The sequence below is a fragment of the Apis cerana genome, linkage group LG14 (assembly GCF_029169275.1).
Source record: "Apis cerana isolate GH-2021 linkage group LG14, AcerK_1.0, whole genome shotgun sequence".
Lineage (NCBI taxonomy): Eukaryota > Metazoa > Arthropoda > Insecta > Hymenoptera > Apidae > Apis > Apis cerana.
This window is the reverse complement of record NC_083865.1, coordinates 11,526,347-11,545,515: the sequence shown is the minus strand read 5'-3', so window position 1 is coordinate 11,545,515 and position 19,169 is coordinate 11,526,347. Positions and strand designations below refer to the sequence as shown.

The window sequence follows — 19,169 nt, the reverse complement described above, 5'->3', positions numbered from 1 at the left end:
GTTCTCTTTGCTACCAGTTTCGCCTCCACCGATGCCCCATTCTCGTAGCCACCTTAACGCATCTCCACCCCAAGCCTTTCGTTCCCCCTTTCGTCATGCGCCCCTTTCCCGTCCTTCCCGACCCTTTAATCAGAGAGGTTCACCTTTCTTCTGTCATCCATCCATTGCCTTTTTCTTTCCCCTTCGTAATATCCTTTAACTTTTATCTTCGTTTTTTTCTTTCTTTCCCCCTCCCCCTTAAAATCTATCCCTCATTCTCTTCTCCAATTTTCTTCTTCCAATTTCGCCTTCGATTCTCTTGACTCCACTTTGCACATCTCGATTGACGAACAAGATATTTATTCCAGATCGTTCGTCCGTCGGTTTCGTCGTAGAATTTTTTGAATATTTGAACGAGTATATATGAAAAAAAAAAAAAAAAAAAAAAGTTTCGATAAAATTATCTTTGGCCAAAATTTCAAGGCCTTCGAAACTGAACTTCGTCGCGATTCGATGTATTTCAAGAGAAAAAAGATTACGAGAGAAAAGATTTAATATTTTATTAGGATATCTGCTCGGTGTTTGCTCGGCTCATGCTCAAAAATCGATCGAATTTTTAGATCGACCAGTCCAACTGCCCGATCGATGGACAGCAGATAACAAAGGAGAGGGGAGGGGGGAGAGAGAAAGAGAGAGAGAGAGGGAAAGAGAGAGCAAAATAAAAGAACCGAAATGCGACAGGACACAGGATGGAAGAACAAGGTAGAAGAATGATTTCTTTTCACGCATTTAAAATCCAAATCGACTTTCAAAACGAGATTCAAATCCTTCGTTGTATCGAAAATCGCTTGCTCGCTACGAAATGCATTACGCGATGCATTGCAAAACAGTGAAATCGACTATTCTTGAACTGTGACGTGTGTCTACGTTCGATCACGGAAGACGAGATGCATGGTCCCGATCGGCATATTCGATCGCTGAATCGTCAGATTTGAGAGAAAACTTTTCGATCGATCTTCGATCGATATGTGAATGATTTTTTTTTCTTTCCTCTTATTATTTCCTTTTTTTCTTCTTTCTTTTTTGAAAATACGTTAACGTAGTTGAAAACCGAAAAAAGATGGAAAATAGAAAATTGGGAGCAAAGGAGGGAGAGGAGCCAGGGAAAATCTTAAAATTTATCGTGTTTTTCACATGTTCCCTATTAGATGAATACCCCACGCATCGCCGTTGTCGTTTGTCATCGTTCGAGGACTGACGACAAGGCGCGAGGGGAGGCTTGGTCCAACTGCATCAACAGCAGGTGGCTTGAAAAAATGATCCCGGTTTCTTCGTTCTTCTTCATCTTTCCGATGCGTTCCCATTAATGAACCATTTTTTTACGAATATTATATTTCTTTCCCCTATCATTCCCCTCTTTTTTTCCATCCTCGAGCTTTTATGAATTTTTCCTAGAAAAAAAAAAAAAAACAATTCGAATACTTGAATACGTATCATCTTTTATCTATACATTTTTTTTCTCTTAACGACTCTTATTACGCGAAACGTTTGTGATCGATGAATCCCGGTAAGTAAAAGAGAGCGTCGAATTAATCATCGGTATAACATTTGAATCGTTCGCACGAAGAATCTTTTAAACGGTTTATACGATTGGTTTTTTTCACGGAATATATAGAATATATGAGTGACTATTCCGATATTATTATAAGTTGGAATATAAGATGGAGAAGTTGTACATACATACGAGAGAGAATACGCGTATCGCGAACCGATACGTTCGTCATCTTTTCGTCGTCGAATGTTTGAACAACGACTATCGGAACGAATATAGAATGTGTTAAAAGACCGTACGAGGAATCTGACCAATTTTCCGTGTACCACCTACACGGTTGGTGGGTGAAAATACTCGTATGATTCATTCGTCTAGACAGGTATAAGTATAGTACGGCAGGGAAAGGGGTTTGGTAAACGGGAAAGAGAGAATGAGAGAGAGAGAGGGGGGGTTAGTGCGTGCACCGTAATAAAGGCGTTTCTTCGTCGAAAATGCAGAACGATTTAACGGAAAGCAAGGACCGGCACGGCGCGGCGGCCAGCCGGACCCGATGATGAATGGAGGGACTCACGCACTACCGGTGCTAGCTAGCCACCGTGATTTATTCCGACACCTCCGGTTATTACGTTTACAGTATTCCAATTATAACCATCTTGTAAGATATTCCAACGGACATTAATGCCGCTTGATGATACTTTGCGAGCGGTGAAAATTAATATATACGGTTACAATTTATCAATCCAAAGCCGATATTCCTGACTAGATATCGGATAGTGGATTACACGTGGTATAAGCGCGTATATATCGATATCGCGCGTTCAATTTTCAAGATTGAACGTTTCCAGCTTCAATTCGATTTAACCTATTGGAATACGTAAGTGTGGTCTTGCGATCGAATAACTTGACTCGATTATCGGTACGTTTACCTTTCATCTAGGTTGATCATCGATCGGGTGTCAGAAGACAAAGTCGTAAAATCAATCTTTTTTACTTCTTTTATGATCCAACGATCGCGAAAGAAAGCGCGAATCTTGAGCAGGATTGAATCTTGAAACGTTGAAATCTTTGAAGTTGAAAAAAAAAAGAAAAGAAAAGGAGACACGTGAAATATGTAGTGGTGGTGGTGGTGGATTAAATTCTCGACTTTGTACTTCTGATTTTGATTATTTAAAACGTTTCGAACGTGTTTCGAACGTGTTTTTTTATCGATAAATTCGGTACGTTTGCCGTATCGTTCGAACGAGTGATCGCTACTCGACTCTTAAAATAACATTTCTGCAATGTGTCGTGTTTGCAAAATAACGATTCTCGACAAATTGGCCAACTCGTTTTTTAAATTAACGATCTTTTTTTGTAAATTCGTCACTCAACGTTTTCTAAAAATTTCTCGATACGATTCGATCGAGAAGGAAAGGAAAAAAATCGAAAATTGAGACGATCGCGATCTCTCGATCGATCGAACCGAGCCGTACTCGTATCGTTCATCGTTCTTCGGATTCGTAATTTTTCACACGATTATCCCGAGCGTTAATACGGTAGGATAAAACGAAATTTTTAAGTTAATTCGTCTTAACTTTTGGAGTTGAAATTTGATTGTGATTCGCGAGAATAAAAAGAAAGGAGAAGGAGAGATAGATAGAAAGGAAATGCAAAAAATTATACGAATTTCTCGTGTATTCCATTCTTGTTTTATTTTTTTTTTTCTTTTCCTTTAATTGCTAATAAAATTCTCGTTATTTCATTTGTTTCTTTTTTTATTTGATTTACATGTGCGTCGTTAACAAATATATGTTTTCGAATATTATTAGTATATTTCTAAGAATTTTTTCTCATTCGACGCACAACACTTGTTCGTCGAACTTTGTTGCATTCTTTTATAAAATATGTACGCAGAAGACAACAAGAGGCCGTCGTCAATTTGTATTTTTATTCGTCGTCGAATCGAGATAAAGAAAAATTAATCGAGCATGAAATACGGGTAATTTTTTGACAAATCGTTTCTTCTTTTTCATTCAACTACGAACGTTCGAATGATCAATGATGGTCGAAACGAAGGAAAAAAAAAATGAAAATTAGAAATATCTAATTAAGTGCGTCAAATGTATGATAACATCGACAAAAGTACGATAGAAGTGAATCATCGTTTATTTATTCTTTCTCCTACCCTCCCGTGATTGCAACAATCGAAATTCTATTTTTCGTCTTTGCGATACACTTGATAAAATTCGTATACGCGTTAACATATATATTTGAAATGTATACATATATTTATATATGTATATGTATATATTCGAACGTTCATAGCGATTCTTCGAATATTGCTCAATATTGGTTCCATCCTATATATAAACTATATATATATATATATATATATATATATAGCGCGTAGTTTTTTTTTTTTTTTTTAGAAAATTTAATTTCTTAAGCTTAATGTTAAGATCTTAACTTCCTGCCTGCAGAAATTACAGCAATACGCTGTTTGTGATCGCCATGGCTCATCGAGATCCGTGAAAATTGCTTCTCCATTACGAATGAGAGAAACGGATAAAGAATTTTAAACCGAGTGAATTAATCATTCTATTTTCTTTTTCTTCTTCTTTTTACGTTTCATTCCATTCATTTTTTATTTCCTTTATCTTCTTTCCTTTGTTTTTTCGTATATTTTAAAATCGTCGTTCTCCTAATTTCCTTAATTTCCCTTGTTTAGTTAATAACGCATCGTGTCAATATCGGATAGATATGTAGATAATAGATATGTGTTCTGCCGAAGAGAGATTAATCAAAGACAGAATTCCAAAACGATATATCTTTATACGCGTTAAGTTTCAAGTAAATATATAGTTACGTATTGTAAATTTATTGCTGTAAATAGCGTGTAATATTGTAGCGCGTTTCGAACGGATAATCAATACTGATTTCAAGTATAAGTATAAAAGTGAAAAATCAGTTATCGCGTAGAAACATGCTCGCTTATGGTACAAAGTATAAAGTCGGTCAGTTGGTCGATTGTTCGATCGGTCGATCGGTCGGTCGGTCGATCGGTCGGTCGGTTAGTCGGTCGGTCGGTCGGTCGATTCAATGGATTAAATATTTCCAGTGATCGCGATGAACCATAGTGAATTTATTTGTTAGTGAAAAAACATTGGCGCGACGCAACGTCGTACGAGGAAATTGAACGATTCGTATAACCGTATATGGTCCTAGTATCTTTCTAATCCAGCTTCGAAGCTGATTTTCTCGAGTACACAGTTTAAACCGATACATCAAACACGCATAAGCCGCGAGATCTTGAATGTTCGGTGTTCGATTTATTCGCTAGAATTTCGAATAAATCACGCAACACGAATTGGCGAAATGGACGTTGATTAAATTTAACGTTTGAAATCGGATAAAATCACGTTGTCGCAAACTGGATTCGTTGCATCCGTCGCTTCTATGTTTTCGACGTTTCTTTTATTCGTGGAATACTCTGTTTACGAATCCAATTCCCGCGTGGAGGAACGATTTGGGAAGTATGATAAAGCGCGAACCGATGCTTTGCTTTTGTCGTCGCGAAACGACGAATTTTATCTCGTAATCGAATAAAAATCGAAACGTCGAAGGAAGAGCCGCTAGCTCTAAAGATAGAAGCGGAAGCATTTTTTTCTTTGAGTTTTGACAACGACTCGTTCGCGATATATACCGTACATTATATACCGTATATCATACCGACAATGGAATCGAAACGATGCAATTTCTTGCATCGACAATCATCGGACAAAGGATTTTCTAGAAGGAAACGAGATGCATTACCACACTTCGCACTTGTGAACCGGATTCATCCGCGAGCCTTCGGGACAATTGAATTCCGCAGCGAATTCTGGTAGATTCGAGAGCGATCCTATCACTCTGTATTTCGATGGACAATGAGCGTCTTTCTCGATTTGAAGGGCTACCGCCTCGGACATTATGGCGGAACACCAAACCTGAGAACAAACGTTATCATCCCCTTCACGTTCGCTGTTCGATGAAAAGATTCGGGATCGATGAACGACGAGCGAGGAAGCAACGAGGGGGAGGGGGATGACGATTTTACCTGAGCAAAATTCAGAAAGAACAATTGTCGATGCGTCAAATTAAGACCGGGCAAGGGTAGCTGATCTTTGTAGCTTTTTGGGATCGAGAGATACGCGTGATACGCTGCTTTAAGACCACCGTTATCCGCGATATTTTCCCCTGCAATAAAAATGGATCGTACGTAATAACAATACGTGGATAATGTGAGAACGATATAACGTGTGTATATATAATACTATATACGATATTTTGCGTATCGCGAATGGTAACGCGACTAACCCAATGTCTGCAATCCGTTTACGTGTCGGCCATTTATCTCGAAATTACTGTACTGCTCGACGAAACACTCCGTTCTATTTTTGAATCTCTCTATCGTGGCATTGTTCCACCAATGATTCAAGTTTCCGTGTAAATCGTACTCTCTTCCTAAGAATCACGAAACGACGAATAAATACGAAATCGTTATACATATGTATATGTGTGTGTATATATATATATATATATATATATACACACATATATGTATGTACCTATATATATACATATATATATATTTTTTTTTTGGTTTCGCGCGTAAATAGATACTACGTCTACTTACTCACCTTGATCATCGAACGCGTGAGTCAATTCGTGTCCCATCACTACTCCTATACCACCGAAATTCAAACTGTTCGGATTTTCCATATCGTAGAACGGGCTCTGAAGGATACCAGCGGGAAAAACCATTTGATTTTTCGTGGGCCAGTAATAAGCGTTCACCGTTGGCGGTGTCATGATCCACGTAGTCTTGTTCACAGGTTGATCCAACTTTTCTAAATTCTTTCGTAAATTATACTTATTCACCCGTATGTTATTTTGAAAGTATTCGTTTTGCTTGATCGTCAGATCCTTGTAACGTTCGTCGAGCTCGTACGGGTTCAAGATAAAATTGGGGAAACCGACCATGTCGGTAATCGCGTTCGCTTTCTCCTCGGCTGCCCGTCTCGTTTTCGGATCCATCCAATCCAGATTCTTCAAATTCTTGGTAAAAGCTTTCCGTATTTGGTCGATCATCTTCTCCGCCTGGAATCGATTTCATCGCGATTTAAAGCCGAATTCGCTCGTTAACGTGCTCCCAACGAAAACAGGGAGAAACGGAGAGCACGTGTGTAATTTATATCATTATTATTATTATTATTATTACTATTATCGTTATTATCATTATCGAAAAGTATATAAGTGAGTGTAAATTAACCATGGGTTTGCTCTTTCCATGGAAAACTTCTCTAACGAACATGGCACCGATCGCAAAACCCATCGCGTTATGCGTATCGCTGACGCAATAACGCCATTGCTGCTCCTGGCCTTCCAAACCGATCAAAGCTTTCCTCAGGCCCTTGTAAGCGTCGCGAAACGGTTTCGACAGGCAGGTGGTTAGAGATTTCACCGTTTGCCAAACCAGATAATTATTCAGTACCCTGTTTGGGAGAAAAGAGACAGAGAAAGAGAAAAAGTAAAAAAAAGGGGAAGAAAGGTAAGAGAATGGAAGGGGAAAGAGTAGAGAGAGAGAAAGATAAAGTTCGTTTCGATAGGGTTCGGAGGGTTTCGGGGAGGGAAAGGAAACTTACACTTTTCCTTCGTTCGTTTTGTTGTAGTCTAATACCAGGTTGGACAATTTGATAAAATATTCCGGGGCAAAGTTCACGATCATCATCTTGTCGTTGATCTTCTTGTTAACGATACGCGTCGCATTTTTAAAATAGTCTACCCACGACATCTAAAAATTAAGCGAATCCTCAATTATAGGACGGTGATATTCGATCTACTTACTCTCCACCTACCTATCTACCTATCTATACTAGCTATAGCTATACTCTAGTATCACTAGTAATTTTCATAATAGTAATATTCATGGAAGGTGAAAAACGCGTTAGACGTACGCCGACCAATACCGCGCGGATTCACGCGGCTCTCGCTTGTGTACTTACGAATGGCGCTTTACGTTGAAGTTCGTTCAACGACATCAAATTGTAAAGCTTTTCTTTATCCCGACGATTCTCGGGTGACGTCATGATCCGCGCTAATTTCGTTTCGAACTGTATCACATCCTGCATCTGTTTCCTCGTCGAGTTCTTCTCACCGCCTAACAGCTCGCCGATCTGCAAACGTGTACCTGTATACTCGTGATTCACCGATTTACCAGATTACGAGAAAGAGGACGAAATGGACGAGATAAACGAAACGATAATCATTCGCGTTGCGTGTACCTTTGTCATGTATTCCAAATAAGCAGCCAACACTTTACCGTGTTCGGTGATGTTGAGATAATCGTCAGCGGTTGGCAGCGTTAAACCTCCCTGATCGATCTTGAAAGTCGAAGAAATCGGTTTTTTTTTTTTTTTTAAAAAATTGTTCGAACGTTGTTCTCGCTTCACTTTCGAAATATCCATCTTCGTTTCTTACTTGTATAATGTGTCTGCTACTATTTCGATCATCTTCGTTTACCGCCCATGTAAATAAACCATCCATGTTGTAAACATTTTGCAGAATATGCATACTGTTCTGCAAAGACCATTCGCTTATATTGAATTTGCCAGAAACGTTCCATCCACCGATAGTATCCAACAAGTCCAACATCGGTTTCGCACCGAGCGTTTCGATCGTATCGTTCGCGTCCATACACGAGAGAAAATAATACTTTGCTTTTTTCTCGGCCTTTGATTTCATCTCGACCAATGGTTTCTCTATAGATAAGAGAAAAAGTATGAGAAATGAAGAAACGAGGAGAGTGAAGGGGTGGGGGGAATATAGCGGGAGAGAAGAAAACGGAAAAAGCGGAGAACGGAAAAGATTGATCCTAATTTAATAACAGATAAATTTTAACAACCACCGATACCAAGAAGGATTCTACCAAGGATTTCCCCCTCTTTTACCAAGGACATTTTTCACAATTAGCTGATTTTCTTGCTCGAACTTGTCGAACGTTCCCCACATGCTGTTCCCATCCGGTATAGGATTCTTCTTGATCCAACCGCCGCACGCGTATTCGTAAAAATCGTCGCATGGATCGACCGAACGATCTATGCTGTTTATAATGGAAGCGGCTACCGTGATGCAGTGCTCGGTTAAACAGTGTGTACCATCTGAAACAAACACATGGACCACCGCCACACTCCGAATCGATAAATTCTTATCTTTATGATTTGCATAAATTAAAAATCGCGACTTTGGAACCGCGTTCCACCTCTTACTTTCTCCATGGGAAGTAACGTGAAGTATCTGTGCTTCGTCCCAACCGTTCTTGCTGCTGATCACTATCGACAGCATCATCACCATTAACAGGAGGCCCGCGCAAATGATGAAAAGACATCTCTCGAGAGCGCTTCTCGCTCTCCACAACGAGATCCCCTACGTAATACATACGATACGTTCATACTTATAATACATATTACATTACATACGTGTATCTTTAACTCTTTTCGCTCTTGTTAACAGTTATCTTTACGAAACGTCGAAACGTTACGTACACGCTTTACTTTCACGAATCACGAAACGATGATGAAAAAAAAAAAAAATGGACTCCCTCTCTTGAGTTCAATTACTAACCGAATTGTATCGTATATGCGTGGCCGATGTGCTAATGCCCTCGCTGTTCAAAGCCACGGAACCGATGCTACTGCTATCTTCGTCCTCGAACTCGGCTTGCTTGTACATCATCATCTAAGACAAAATTATAAACGTATTAAATCACGCTCGTAACGCTACCCGTATAAATATATATATATATATGTATATATATGTATATATATATATACATATATATATATATAAATTAATTTATTTTTGCGTTTATTTATCATAGATAGGCATCCCTTCTTTTCCACATTCTTTTACGAATTGACACGGAACGACTTTGCCAAAGATAAAGCCTTGTTATTACACAATATACATAGCCGTATAATACGAGATAATGTAATTAATTACTGGCCAATTTTTTTAAAAGTCTGCAAAATGTTTCAACCGAATTGTTTCCAATTATGGAAATGAATGACCGCTCGTATAGTCGTTCGTGCAATCGCATAAAATGGAATAGAGGCAACGATATATGTTGATCACGTATTATAAATCATCAACGAAAATAAAACGAGAGAAAAAACACGTCTACTTCGCTACTTGAAATTGTTTACGCAGCGTGTAATGAAATAACGAAGTAGAAAAGTCTAAATTAAGAACATATATATATATATATAATAAAGTAGAAAAAAAAACACGTTTCTTTATTGGTCTTGAAGAAACAACGCACGATTGTCTTCTCCAATGATGATGCGCAATGTAAATCGCAAGTGTGAACTTTATTTTAACTACGAACGAAACCAAAATATAGAAAAATACAGATAAATTCAACGGAGATCTATAATTGATTATATATCGATCCTCGCGAAGAATTTTTCGATTCTATCCAAGTCCATATGATGCTTGCAATTGTAGCATCGCGTGCAGAAAATGTTTCATATTACATATTAACTTTGGATTTTCAGGTTAGTTTCTTCGAAATTATCAAATCGAAAAGATTTAAACCGCGCGAAACTACGTTATTGAAAATTATTATTTTTAATTATTCTACATTCTGATTTTCGTGAAAACGAAAACAAAATCGACGATAAATAATAATAATTGTCGAGAAAAGATAAGATATCGACATATATAAATAATAATTCTTGAAAAAAGAAAACAGAAGAGACACTTTGCGAAAGAAACACGATGAACGTTCGTGTTGAAACTGCAAACTAGTAACTACGTACACGCGAGCAAGTACACGCGTGCAAACACGAGGATCCGAAGAAGAGCGCGCACGCGTCTACAATCGAGTTGCTTGTTTCGTCTCTGACCTCCTAACAGGAAACGGACACTTGTAGCCTCGTTAATACGATTAAAATGCTTTCTTGTGTTCCCTCATATTCACGGTACAAACTCGTATCTGTGAAACGCGACAATTACCATGAATAATTTCTCTTTTTCAAGCGATATAGCAAACGCTACACGTTAGTTTATCCATAGTTGAAATTTCTATTTCAACACCGATATAATATCTTCAACGCAAACTTCAATATTATCGCATCTAATCATATAGAAGATTGTAACGCGATTTTTTCTCTCTTTTTTTTTTAATTCTAACATTATAAATATATACCTCGATAGTGTTCGATTTTGCGTATTGCATAAAATCAGAACGCGTCAATAGTACGAGATGGTATATCAATGGTACATCATCGTACGAGAATGAAAAAAAAATTATATATAATTTAAGTTGGTACGAGAATACGCGTATAATATATATATATCGATGACAAATGATGGATTGTTTACGCGATAATGCACTGTTAAATTTGGGAGTAGTACATATGGATAATCTGAGAGAAGAATCTTATCCCGGAAAATCGTTCGTATTACATTTGTTACGTAATGAGTCGAGTACGCAGTTGATAGGATAACACTTTATAAAAAAAAAAAAGAGATAAAGGAATTAAATGTAAGGTAAAAGGTACGGGATCGAAACTCGATCGCTATTCGGAATCGATTGAAACGGAATCGTCTATCCGTCATCCGATCATCCGATTCTGATCGGATGGTGATTCTGGAACAACATTCTTATCCATCTGTTTCTTCAATTCGTATCACTCACCTTCACCGACATCTTGTCCAACACGATCGCGTAATCACTGCACACTATCACTTACAATTTATCGATTCACTGTACCGAGGGCGAATCGTCGTTTCGAAACACGGGTTTTCGAACAAAAGGGAGCAGACGAGAACCGACTAGATAACGAACGAAGCGGAACAGCGGAGAAATGGACGGAAAGAAAGATGGATGAAAAATCAAGGAGAACGTTATCGTGTTACGCTCGAAATTGTTCCGTCCACGAGACTATGACATTTTCCACCGTTTTTCTCAGCTCGGCCGCTATATCGGCGCGTTCCTAACTTTCCGTGGCTCTCTCTTATGGGGGGATGCTTCGATGCACCTCAACCCCTCTACCAATCTTCTCTCAATATTGATTTCCTCCGAGCCTGAGTGCACCTGCCATCTTTTATCGTCACCTCGTGCCGGTAACAATATCGTTTACCATCCCAGTCAGTGTCACAGTTTTTCATTTCCTTTCTTTATTTTTCTTTTATATTATTTTATTCTCTAACCATTACGAGTCTTATTTTTCCGATCAATCATATTTTTTCATACTTATACTTTTTCTTTCCTCTTCCTCTTCCTCAGCCTCTCGGTTCTTTTTTTTTTTTCTTCTTTTTTCCTCCTTCTTTCTCGCCCCTTCGCAATCCCCATTTCAATCAATCCACTCATTCTCCAATTTAACCATTCGATCAAGGAAAATTTTTTTTTTGCGCGATCGGTAATCTGTTACCGTGCAATAATAATTCTATAATAATAAATCCGTTTAAAGAATAATTTTAATGGATAAACTCGGGATATATAGAGAAATGATAATTCGATAATCGGAATTCAACGCGATCAACTTTCTGCGAAAAAGGTGATAAACTTGTGAAAAGTAGCGATCGCTAATGATCAAAATATATATGTTGTAAGTTATATGAATAAATATCTTGTCTTTATTTCAGCAAAGACAATCTTTCATATGAGGTACAATATATATCTTACAATATATTAATACGAACATGATTGCACGTTACGGTGAGAGGATCATTTGGACTAGTTATCGATCGTTAGAGTTACGCAGACTATGCACGCACACAAAATATAATGTTTCCTGAACTTATATATGTAGAAGACCCTCCTTAATCCGATACGATAGTAACTCGACGTGTTATTTTATATCTTATGCGTTATTTAATTAGCCTTTATTCGATTGGACTGTTAAAACAGCTCGTCCATTTTAATTCGATTACAAAAAATAATTGTGCACGTATATGTATACACTTATGTACTAAATGCATACGCATACACGCATTTGTATGTATATTATACATATGTGTGTATATATATATATATATATATATATATATGCACATATGTATAATATTCTTATAAATAATATTATATTTTATATATATATATATAATATGTATACATATGTATATGTATGTATATATATATATGTATATGTATGTATATATATATATATATGTATATCGTTATATTTCCTTTGTTACGAGCTCGATCGATTATCTCGCTCTAATCGACATTACCTTATCTAACGAATCTCGTTATTGGCACGTACACTGTTGTTTTTTGGACCGCTGTTACAATCAAAAACTTGTAATCGAAAATATAAAAACGCGATGGTACGTCAAGTCGATTTCTGCTCTCCACTGTACTCATGTTGCGAAAATAACTGCAACTCTGGCGCGCACAGCTTCCGTCGGATAAATCTGTTTCGCGGTAATAGACATGCCTTCTTACTTTTAACAACATCGACAATGACATTGATTCGTGCGTTTCATTTTTCACCGATATTATGATTTCAAGTACAGAACTTGAGAGAAAGAGAATAATCGGTAAGTAATTACTTAAGGAAAAAAGCGTTCATCTGTAAAAATATGGATTAAAATCCAATATTTTTTCTTAAATTTTGATTTTTCGCGTTTCGTACCATCGGTTGCTTGCTTCATCATTCTATATCCTCGAATATACTCTTTTAGCTTCTCGGCAATCGGCCAACAAACCATTTTCTCTCGCGTGTATACGCGTATATCTTCCGTTTTGCCATCTAACACGTTAACAATAATCGTGAAATTCTTGCTTGCATATGTTAATCACTTAATAACGATTACGTACATCGACTTGCGTTTGACAAGATATCGATCGAAAATTCATAAACAATCGCAAAATTGTATTAAAGTGTATATTAGAAAAACACACAAACACGTAATAGATGTTCGAATTGAAAATCAAGTACGGTCCCCTTTGTTCGGTAAAATATACGATACATCGTCAATTTCATTGATCCGATTCTCATATCTTTCTCGAAAATACAATATACGAAACAGTTTATATAATAAATTTAATCTAATAATTATAGAATAAGAAACTGTTATACAGCTTGTAAAGTTGTCGTGCCAAGATTAGAAAAAGGTGCGCTAATGAGTTATACTCGACATACTCGTTTATGTAGGACGATTAATTACAGCGTCGAGGGACGCTTTTGTGCGTAATTGGAATTGGTTGAGCTCATTCGTAAGTGGAAGGAAAAAAGGAGATAATCAAGCATGCACTTTTTAATCGATTAACTTCATAACTTAAAGCGATTATCGAAGTGAATAGGATCTAAGATTTTTGGCAGTATCGCGTATTATATAAAAAAATGAGATCGAGTCACGTTGTAATAACGACTGTTGATAGATAACAAATTATTTCTGTATATAATTGATAAATAATCGAGACAAATTGAACGAATAGAGTTAAATGTGGTCCCGTCAGCTTCTTATCTTCTGTACGAGAATCTGAATGGTATCACATATATCTATCCTATACTGATATTAGATGTATTGGCGATTTTTTAATTTCGTGACTTCAACGATCTCAACATCAAATAAAACATAATATTTAAATACATTTCCCAGTTTAACGAAATTAAATTCCATGCCTTGAAATTGAAAGATATGAATAGATAAAGTATCTGGATATATACATCATAGATAAATAATATATTTAATTTATTTAGATAAAAAGATAAATGAATCGATAGAGAGAGAGAGAGAGAGAGAGAGAGAGAGAGAGAGAGAGAGAGATTCAAAGATCAATTTTTAAAATAGAAAACAATAGTGCGTTCATTTCGTTGGATTGATTATAGAAGAATTGATGAATTGAATGTTTTACTGCGATTCATAATATATATTAGCGCGTTAACGATCCATTTCAAGGTAATAACGTGATCAAATACGTATGAATTAATAACGAGTACAAGAATAAGCACTATATGCGTAATACGCTAGCAAATGTAAGTATTTCACGAGTATTCCATGAGTGATCAGTCCAATGATTTAGATCTGTCTAATCGATATTTACTTTCAAGATCAGAATTTGTACTAGTGTTTACGGGACGAGAAAGAGACTGTTCAAACTTTTGGATATTCTCCACGGACAAAGACGCGTTGTCGGAAACAAAACATTTTAATATCACATTATTGGATGGATTTGATTGAAAAGAACTCGCACTAACGTTAGCTCTTCCTTCTAAAGAACTTACGTTATGAGACATATCGATAGACGCTGGCTCTGTATTAATAAGTCCATCGCAAGAATGGGGCAGAATTTTCGAGAAAGCCCTTTGAACGGAATATTTGTCTAATCTTTCTTTATCGGCGTATTTGCCGGTTATTTTTAAAGAACCGCCATAAATACGACGATCATTCGTTAACTCTGAATCGAAACTTTCCAACCAATTCTCGATCGACTTTGAATCATTCGAGCTACTTCCTTCGACTTTAAAGAGAGAAGAGAAACTTGTCCCTATTGCCGATTCATGTTCTTCTTCTTCTCCCAAATTTTTTTCCTTCATTCTTTCATTCGCATTTCTTTTTATTTGATTATTGTGCACTTTAGAAATTGAACGATCATCCCAAACTTCTTGTTCTCTACTACTACCTGCTGTACATTCTACCATTGTATACCTTTCGGTATTCGTTACTCGATAACTTTGATTTGCATTCGAGGTATTTGATTTGTCTAACGGATATGGAACACAATTCATGGAACTAGTTTGATATATATGGCTAAAGGTATCTCTAGGAACGAATTGTTGTTCACGATAGACGAAAGGAAGACATACGTTTTGCCTAATTGTTCCGTCTGTGACCGAGCAATATTGAGGAAAATGCACAAACGGGATACCTTCTCGGCGTTCAAGTTGCCGAGAATTCGTATCACCATTCGAGTATTGCGTATTTTGATCCAAAGTGTTATTCAATCCTGTAGAGAGGTTGCACGTATATGAGAAACATTGGGATACATTTGAATTCGTTGCGTTTGACGCAACGCTTGATGATCGGGCATTCGTTGATTCTGGCGAAGCCGGATTAGATACTTTACCACGTGTTTGAGCCATCACGGTTTCGTAGCTTGGAGGTGGACCATATAATTGATAATATGGACAATTTGCATCATTTAACATAACGCTCATGTTCTGGTAATGAGTCGACGTTGTTGCGTTGTTGCTGGTGTAACTGGGTATCGCTCCATTCCTTTGTGGGCCTAACAATACAAATAAATTGATCAACATTGAATAAGTCGCAATTGTTTAATTGTCACGAGTATACACTCGCCTTTCCACATACGATGCAACAAAACGGTATTCCTTGCTGAATTATACGTTATACGAGCTCTCTGCCCTTGACACATCGTTCCACCCCGAAGAGAATTTTGAGCTCGCGAATTGGAAACTCTAGTTGGAATAGCTGATGCAGCTGCTCTATATCTTCCTTGTAACCAATATCGATACCACCATCCACCACCGGAACATACCAGGAACATAATTATAACCAATATCCTATGATAAAATTGTGAAAAAAATTACATTACAAATTTTATTTTTCATGCAAACATATATATCTGAATAGTTTTGTAAACTGTTTTGCGCACCAATAATACCATAAATGATGAAAATGTAATCCAGGTGATACGCAACAACCAATACCGCAACAATATTCGGTTCTAGGACACCTAAAAGATATATGCAAATATATAATTATACATTTTCACTTTGACACATTTTCTATACTTCATTTTTATCTTTCTTTTTTTCTCTTCATCCTCCTTTTTCTCCTCTTCCTGCCCTTCTCTTTCTTTTCTTCTTTCTTTCCATTTTTTCCTTAATTGTTATCATTTTTTTTTTAATTATTTTAATTCAAAAAATTTTACTATTTTAGAGAAAAAAAAAATTTTTCTATTCTTTTCATTTTATTTCTCTTCACTCATTTATAAGATAAATATATTTAGATAAAACTCACTCGTAATATTTTATTTCTCCAGGCATTTCAGAGGCACAGTACTTTGCTTCTGCCTAAAACAAGTTATTTTTTTAAATTTTAAATAATGCATAAATAAATATTGTATATTATATATTGTATATAATTGTATAAAAAAGAATAAAAGAGAGAGATTAAATATAATTTAAAAATTGATCTTACATTATTTAATATGAAGTAAATGCGATCATTTTTAAATAAATAAAAAAAAATATTTGGCAAATTCAATTAAAGAAAAAAATCGCATAGTTTATATATTAGAAAAAAATTAAATCTTTTGTAATTTATTTTAAAAAGAAATTTTTATAAATTTAAAATATAAAGTGTAACTTCTAAAGAATAACTTTGATATTTTTGAATAAACAATATCGAAACAAATATGCTGAAATTGAAAAAAATCACTCACATATATTAAACATTTTGATGTTCCAGCGAATATCGCCAATTTTTTCTTCGTATTTCGGGCCATCTTCTAATAGAATATTTACACTCTCGTATTTAACAAATAAAAACGATACGCTCTGCCAAATTGTTTTGATATAATCACCATTTCGCTTCGACTATCATGTGCACACAACATTGCACACCGTTTATTGATTTCAATTTCGGAACTTTACAATGACGTCATCAAACACAGGATTGCCAATATAAGTAAACTGAATCGTAATAAATAAATTAGTACAAACTAAAGTACTATTCGACAAATACAACAAATTGCATAACAAAAATTTTAATTGATCGATCTAATCATCTAATGTAGTAGTTCTATTTTTTTAATGAAAAAATTTATATGATCATTCTTTTCTTATCGAAAAGATATAATGTTGTATTATTATATTTTTTTCAAAAATATTTATTCTATTAATTATATTATTTTTATTTATCACACAATTATTTATTGTTTTGTTATGCATAATAAAATAATTTTTAATATCAAAGCATGAACATTTCTTAATATTATCGGAATAATAATGGGTTGAGAAAAAAATAATATAGAATATGTAAGTATAATGTTTATTAGAATATAATTTTTGTTTTTTTTCTATTCATACAACGCAATCTTCTACTTTTGATTCTTTAATCATTACAATATTTACCTTATCTTCCCATTCTTTTTCTTTAAACTCTTTTTGAGTTAAAATATATATAATTTTAAAATATTTTTTTAGAAAAGACGTATAAATTCGCCGAGAGATGCAATAAAAACAAATACAACAGAACGTCATAACGATAATTATTCCAAAAATAATCCTGTTAATATGAAATTGTCAATATTATTATTTATATGTGATAATTAAATTAAAGAAATATTAAACATACGTTACGAGTAACATATTAAAATCAGTTTCATCGCAGCAAACATTATCACCGCAACAATATTGCCGTGAATCACATAAACCCCAAATACAATAATATGATGAACTCTGAAAGAATATTTTATAATACGAATATAAATTTATATTTTCAAAATATTAAAAAAATATACAATAATTATTATCTTTCTCTCTCTTTTTTTTTACTAAATTTTAGTATATTTAAAAGATATTTTACAGATATAAATAGATAAAATTACCATTGAGAGAAAAGTAAAAATGAAAAAATAAATTGAAATATTCTACATAATGGACGAACGTCAAAACATAGCATGAACATAAGCATGAACTACAAAATATTAGATAGATATACTATTAAAAGAAATTAAAGATTGTCTTCAATAATCGAAATTTCAATTGTTGATTAAAAAAACAAAATAAAATAAAAATATGACTTAATATGATATTTGTATAATCGAATAAATTTGATTAATTGGCAAAAGGAAACACATGTTATAATTATAAAAAAATACGCTTGTTTTCAATAACATTTGATTTTCGTAATCGTTCAAAATTTCATTGTACGTATACTCATCATTATATCGAAGTTCATCAATTGCATATATTCTATATCGTAATATATATAAATATTAATCTAAACTATATTAATTTTGTACATAACAAATCTATAAAAATGGCGATGTGTCCACGTACAAAGCAAAAAGTTGCTATTATTTTGGATGTGAGCAAAGCTATATTTCATTGGGGATTTATTCCCGCTATATTATTCTTAGGTTAGTTTTTTCTTACAACTTTTTTTTATTTAACAATTATAAATAACTCATATGCAATAATATTATATTATAATAAAATTAATCCATTATATGTAAATCAATTCATCAATTTATTTTAAAATTAATTTATTATTACAGGCTTTAGGAAAGGTGCTGATCCAGGCATGCCTCAATTATCGATCATAAAGTAAGTTTTTATATAAATTTAGCATTGCATAAAATAATAATTTATTCTTAAATCATAAAGTTATATATGGATAATTTTGTATTTCAGCTTATTATGGCAATAAAAAAATTTAATCTGCAACATTACATCATCTTATTTTTCATCAAGATATTTCCTTTATTTGATCAATCATTATATTCCTTTTATCTATTAAATTCAATGTATATTTACTTATATAAATATTAAAATTATTAATGTTACTTCCTTATTGAATTAAATAAAATAAAAATTTTCTAGTATAATATTAACAAAATTTTAACAAAATTTACTAG

The 19,169-nt window shown here is 34.7% G+C and overlaps 2 protein-coding genes across 17 annotated transcripts; both read right to left on the bottom strand.

The window, feature by feature from the left end:
* Nucleotides 1-4,176: 4,176 nt before the first annotated feature.
* Nucleotides 4,177-14,511, bottom strand: LOC107993437 (endothelin-converting enzyme homolog). 13 transcript variants are annotated; one of them, XM_062085008.1, is made up of 13 exons: nucleotides 12,788-14,511; nucleotides 9,173-9,286; nucleotides 8,818-8,974; nucleotides 8,500-8,709; nucleotides 8,030-8,310; nucleotides 7,834-7,932; nucleotides 7,555-7,725; nucleotides 7,195-7,343; nucleotides 6,822-7,044; nucleotides 6,190-6,649; nucleotides 5,867-6,013; nucleotides 5,607-5,746; nucleotides 4,177-5,496 (listed from the first exon to the last, which is right to left on the bottom strand). In XM_062085008.1, the coding sequence occupies exons 2-13, from the start codon at nucleotides 9,284-9,286 to the stop codon at nucleotides 5,320-5,322; spliced, it is 2,328 nt and encodes a 775-aa protein (XP_061940992.1). In that variant the 5' UTR covers nucleotides 12,788-14,511; the 3' UTR covers nucleotides 4,177-5,319. The 13 variants fall into 13 exon arrangements, with proteins under 13 accessions (XP_061940992.1, XP_061940997.1, XP_061940990.1 ...); XM_062085013.1 differs by lacking the exon at nucleotides 12,788-14,511 and adding an exon at nucleotides 12,257-12,604; XM_062085006.1 differs by lacking the exon at nucleotides 12,788-14,511 and adding an exon at nucleotides 11,250-11,850.
* On the bottom strand, nucleotides 14,377-17,112 carry LOC107999914 (uncharacterized). 4 transcript variants are annotated; one of them, XM_062085024.1, is made up of 7 exons: nucleotides 16,971-17,112; nucleotides 16,547-16,599; nucleotides 16,318-16,407; nucleotides 16,179-16,259; nucleotides 15,863-16,086; nucleotides 15,630-15,791; nucleotides 14,377-15,509 (listed from the first exon to the last, which is right to left on the bottom strand). In XM_062085024.1, exons 1-7 carry the CDS (start codon nucleotides 17,031-17,033, stop codon nucleotides 14,569-14,571), a joined length of 1,614 nt encoding a protein of 537 aa, XP_061941008.1. In that variant the 5' UTR covers nucleotides 17,034-17,112; the 3' UTR covers nucleotides 14,377-14,568. The 4 variants fall into 4 exon arrangements, with proteins under 4 accessions (XP_061941008.1, XP_061941007.1, XP_016915470.2 ...); XM_062085023.1 differs by having other exon boundaries at nucleotides 14,377-15,791; XM_017059981.3 differs by lacking the exon at nucleotides 16,318-16,407.
* Nucleotides 17,113-19,169: the final 2,057 nt, after the last annotated feature.

Coding starts and splice junctions, on each gene's coding strand:
- LOC107999914 (XM_062085023.1), bottom strand. CDS start 17,033: ATGGCCCGAAATACGAAGAAAAAATTGGCGATATTCGCTGGAACATCA. Junction 16,087..16,178: donor CATCATTTATGGTATTATTG/GTGCGCAAAACA, acceptor ATTTTATCATAG/GATATTGGTTATAATTATGT. Junction 15,792..15,862: donor GTTGCATCGTATGTGGAAAG/GCGAGTGTATAC, acceptor TTGTATTGTTAG/GCCCACAAAGGAATGGAGCG.
- LOC107993437 (XM_062085016.1), bottom strand. CDS start 10,268: ATGTCGATATCTTATCTTTTCTCGACAATTATTATTATTTATCGTCGA. Junction 8,975..9,172: donor CGCATATACGATACAATTCG/GTTAGTAATTGA, acceptor TGTATTACGTAG/GGGATCTCGTTGTGGAGAGC. Junction 7,933..8,029: donor GTAGCAGACACATTATACAA/GTAAGAAACGAA, acceptor TCGACTTTCAAG/ATCGATCAGGGAGGTTTAAC.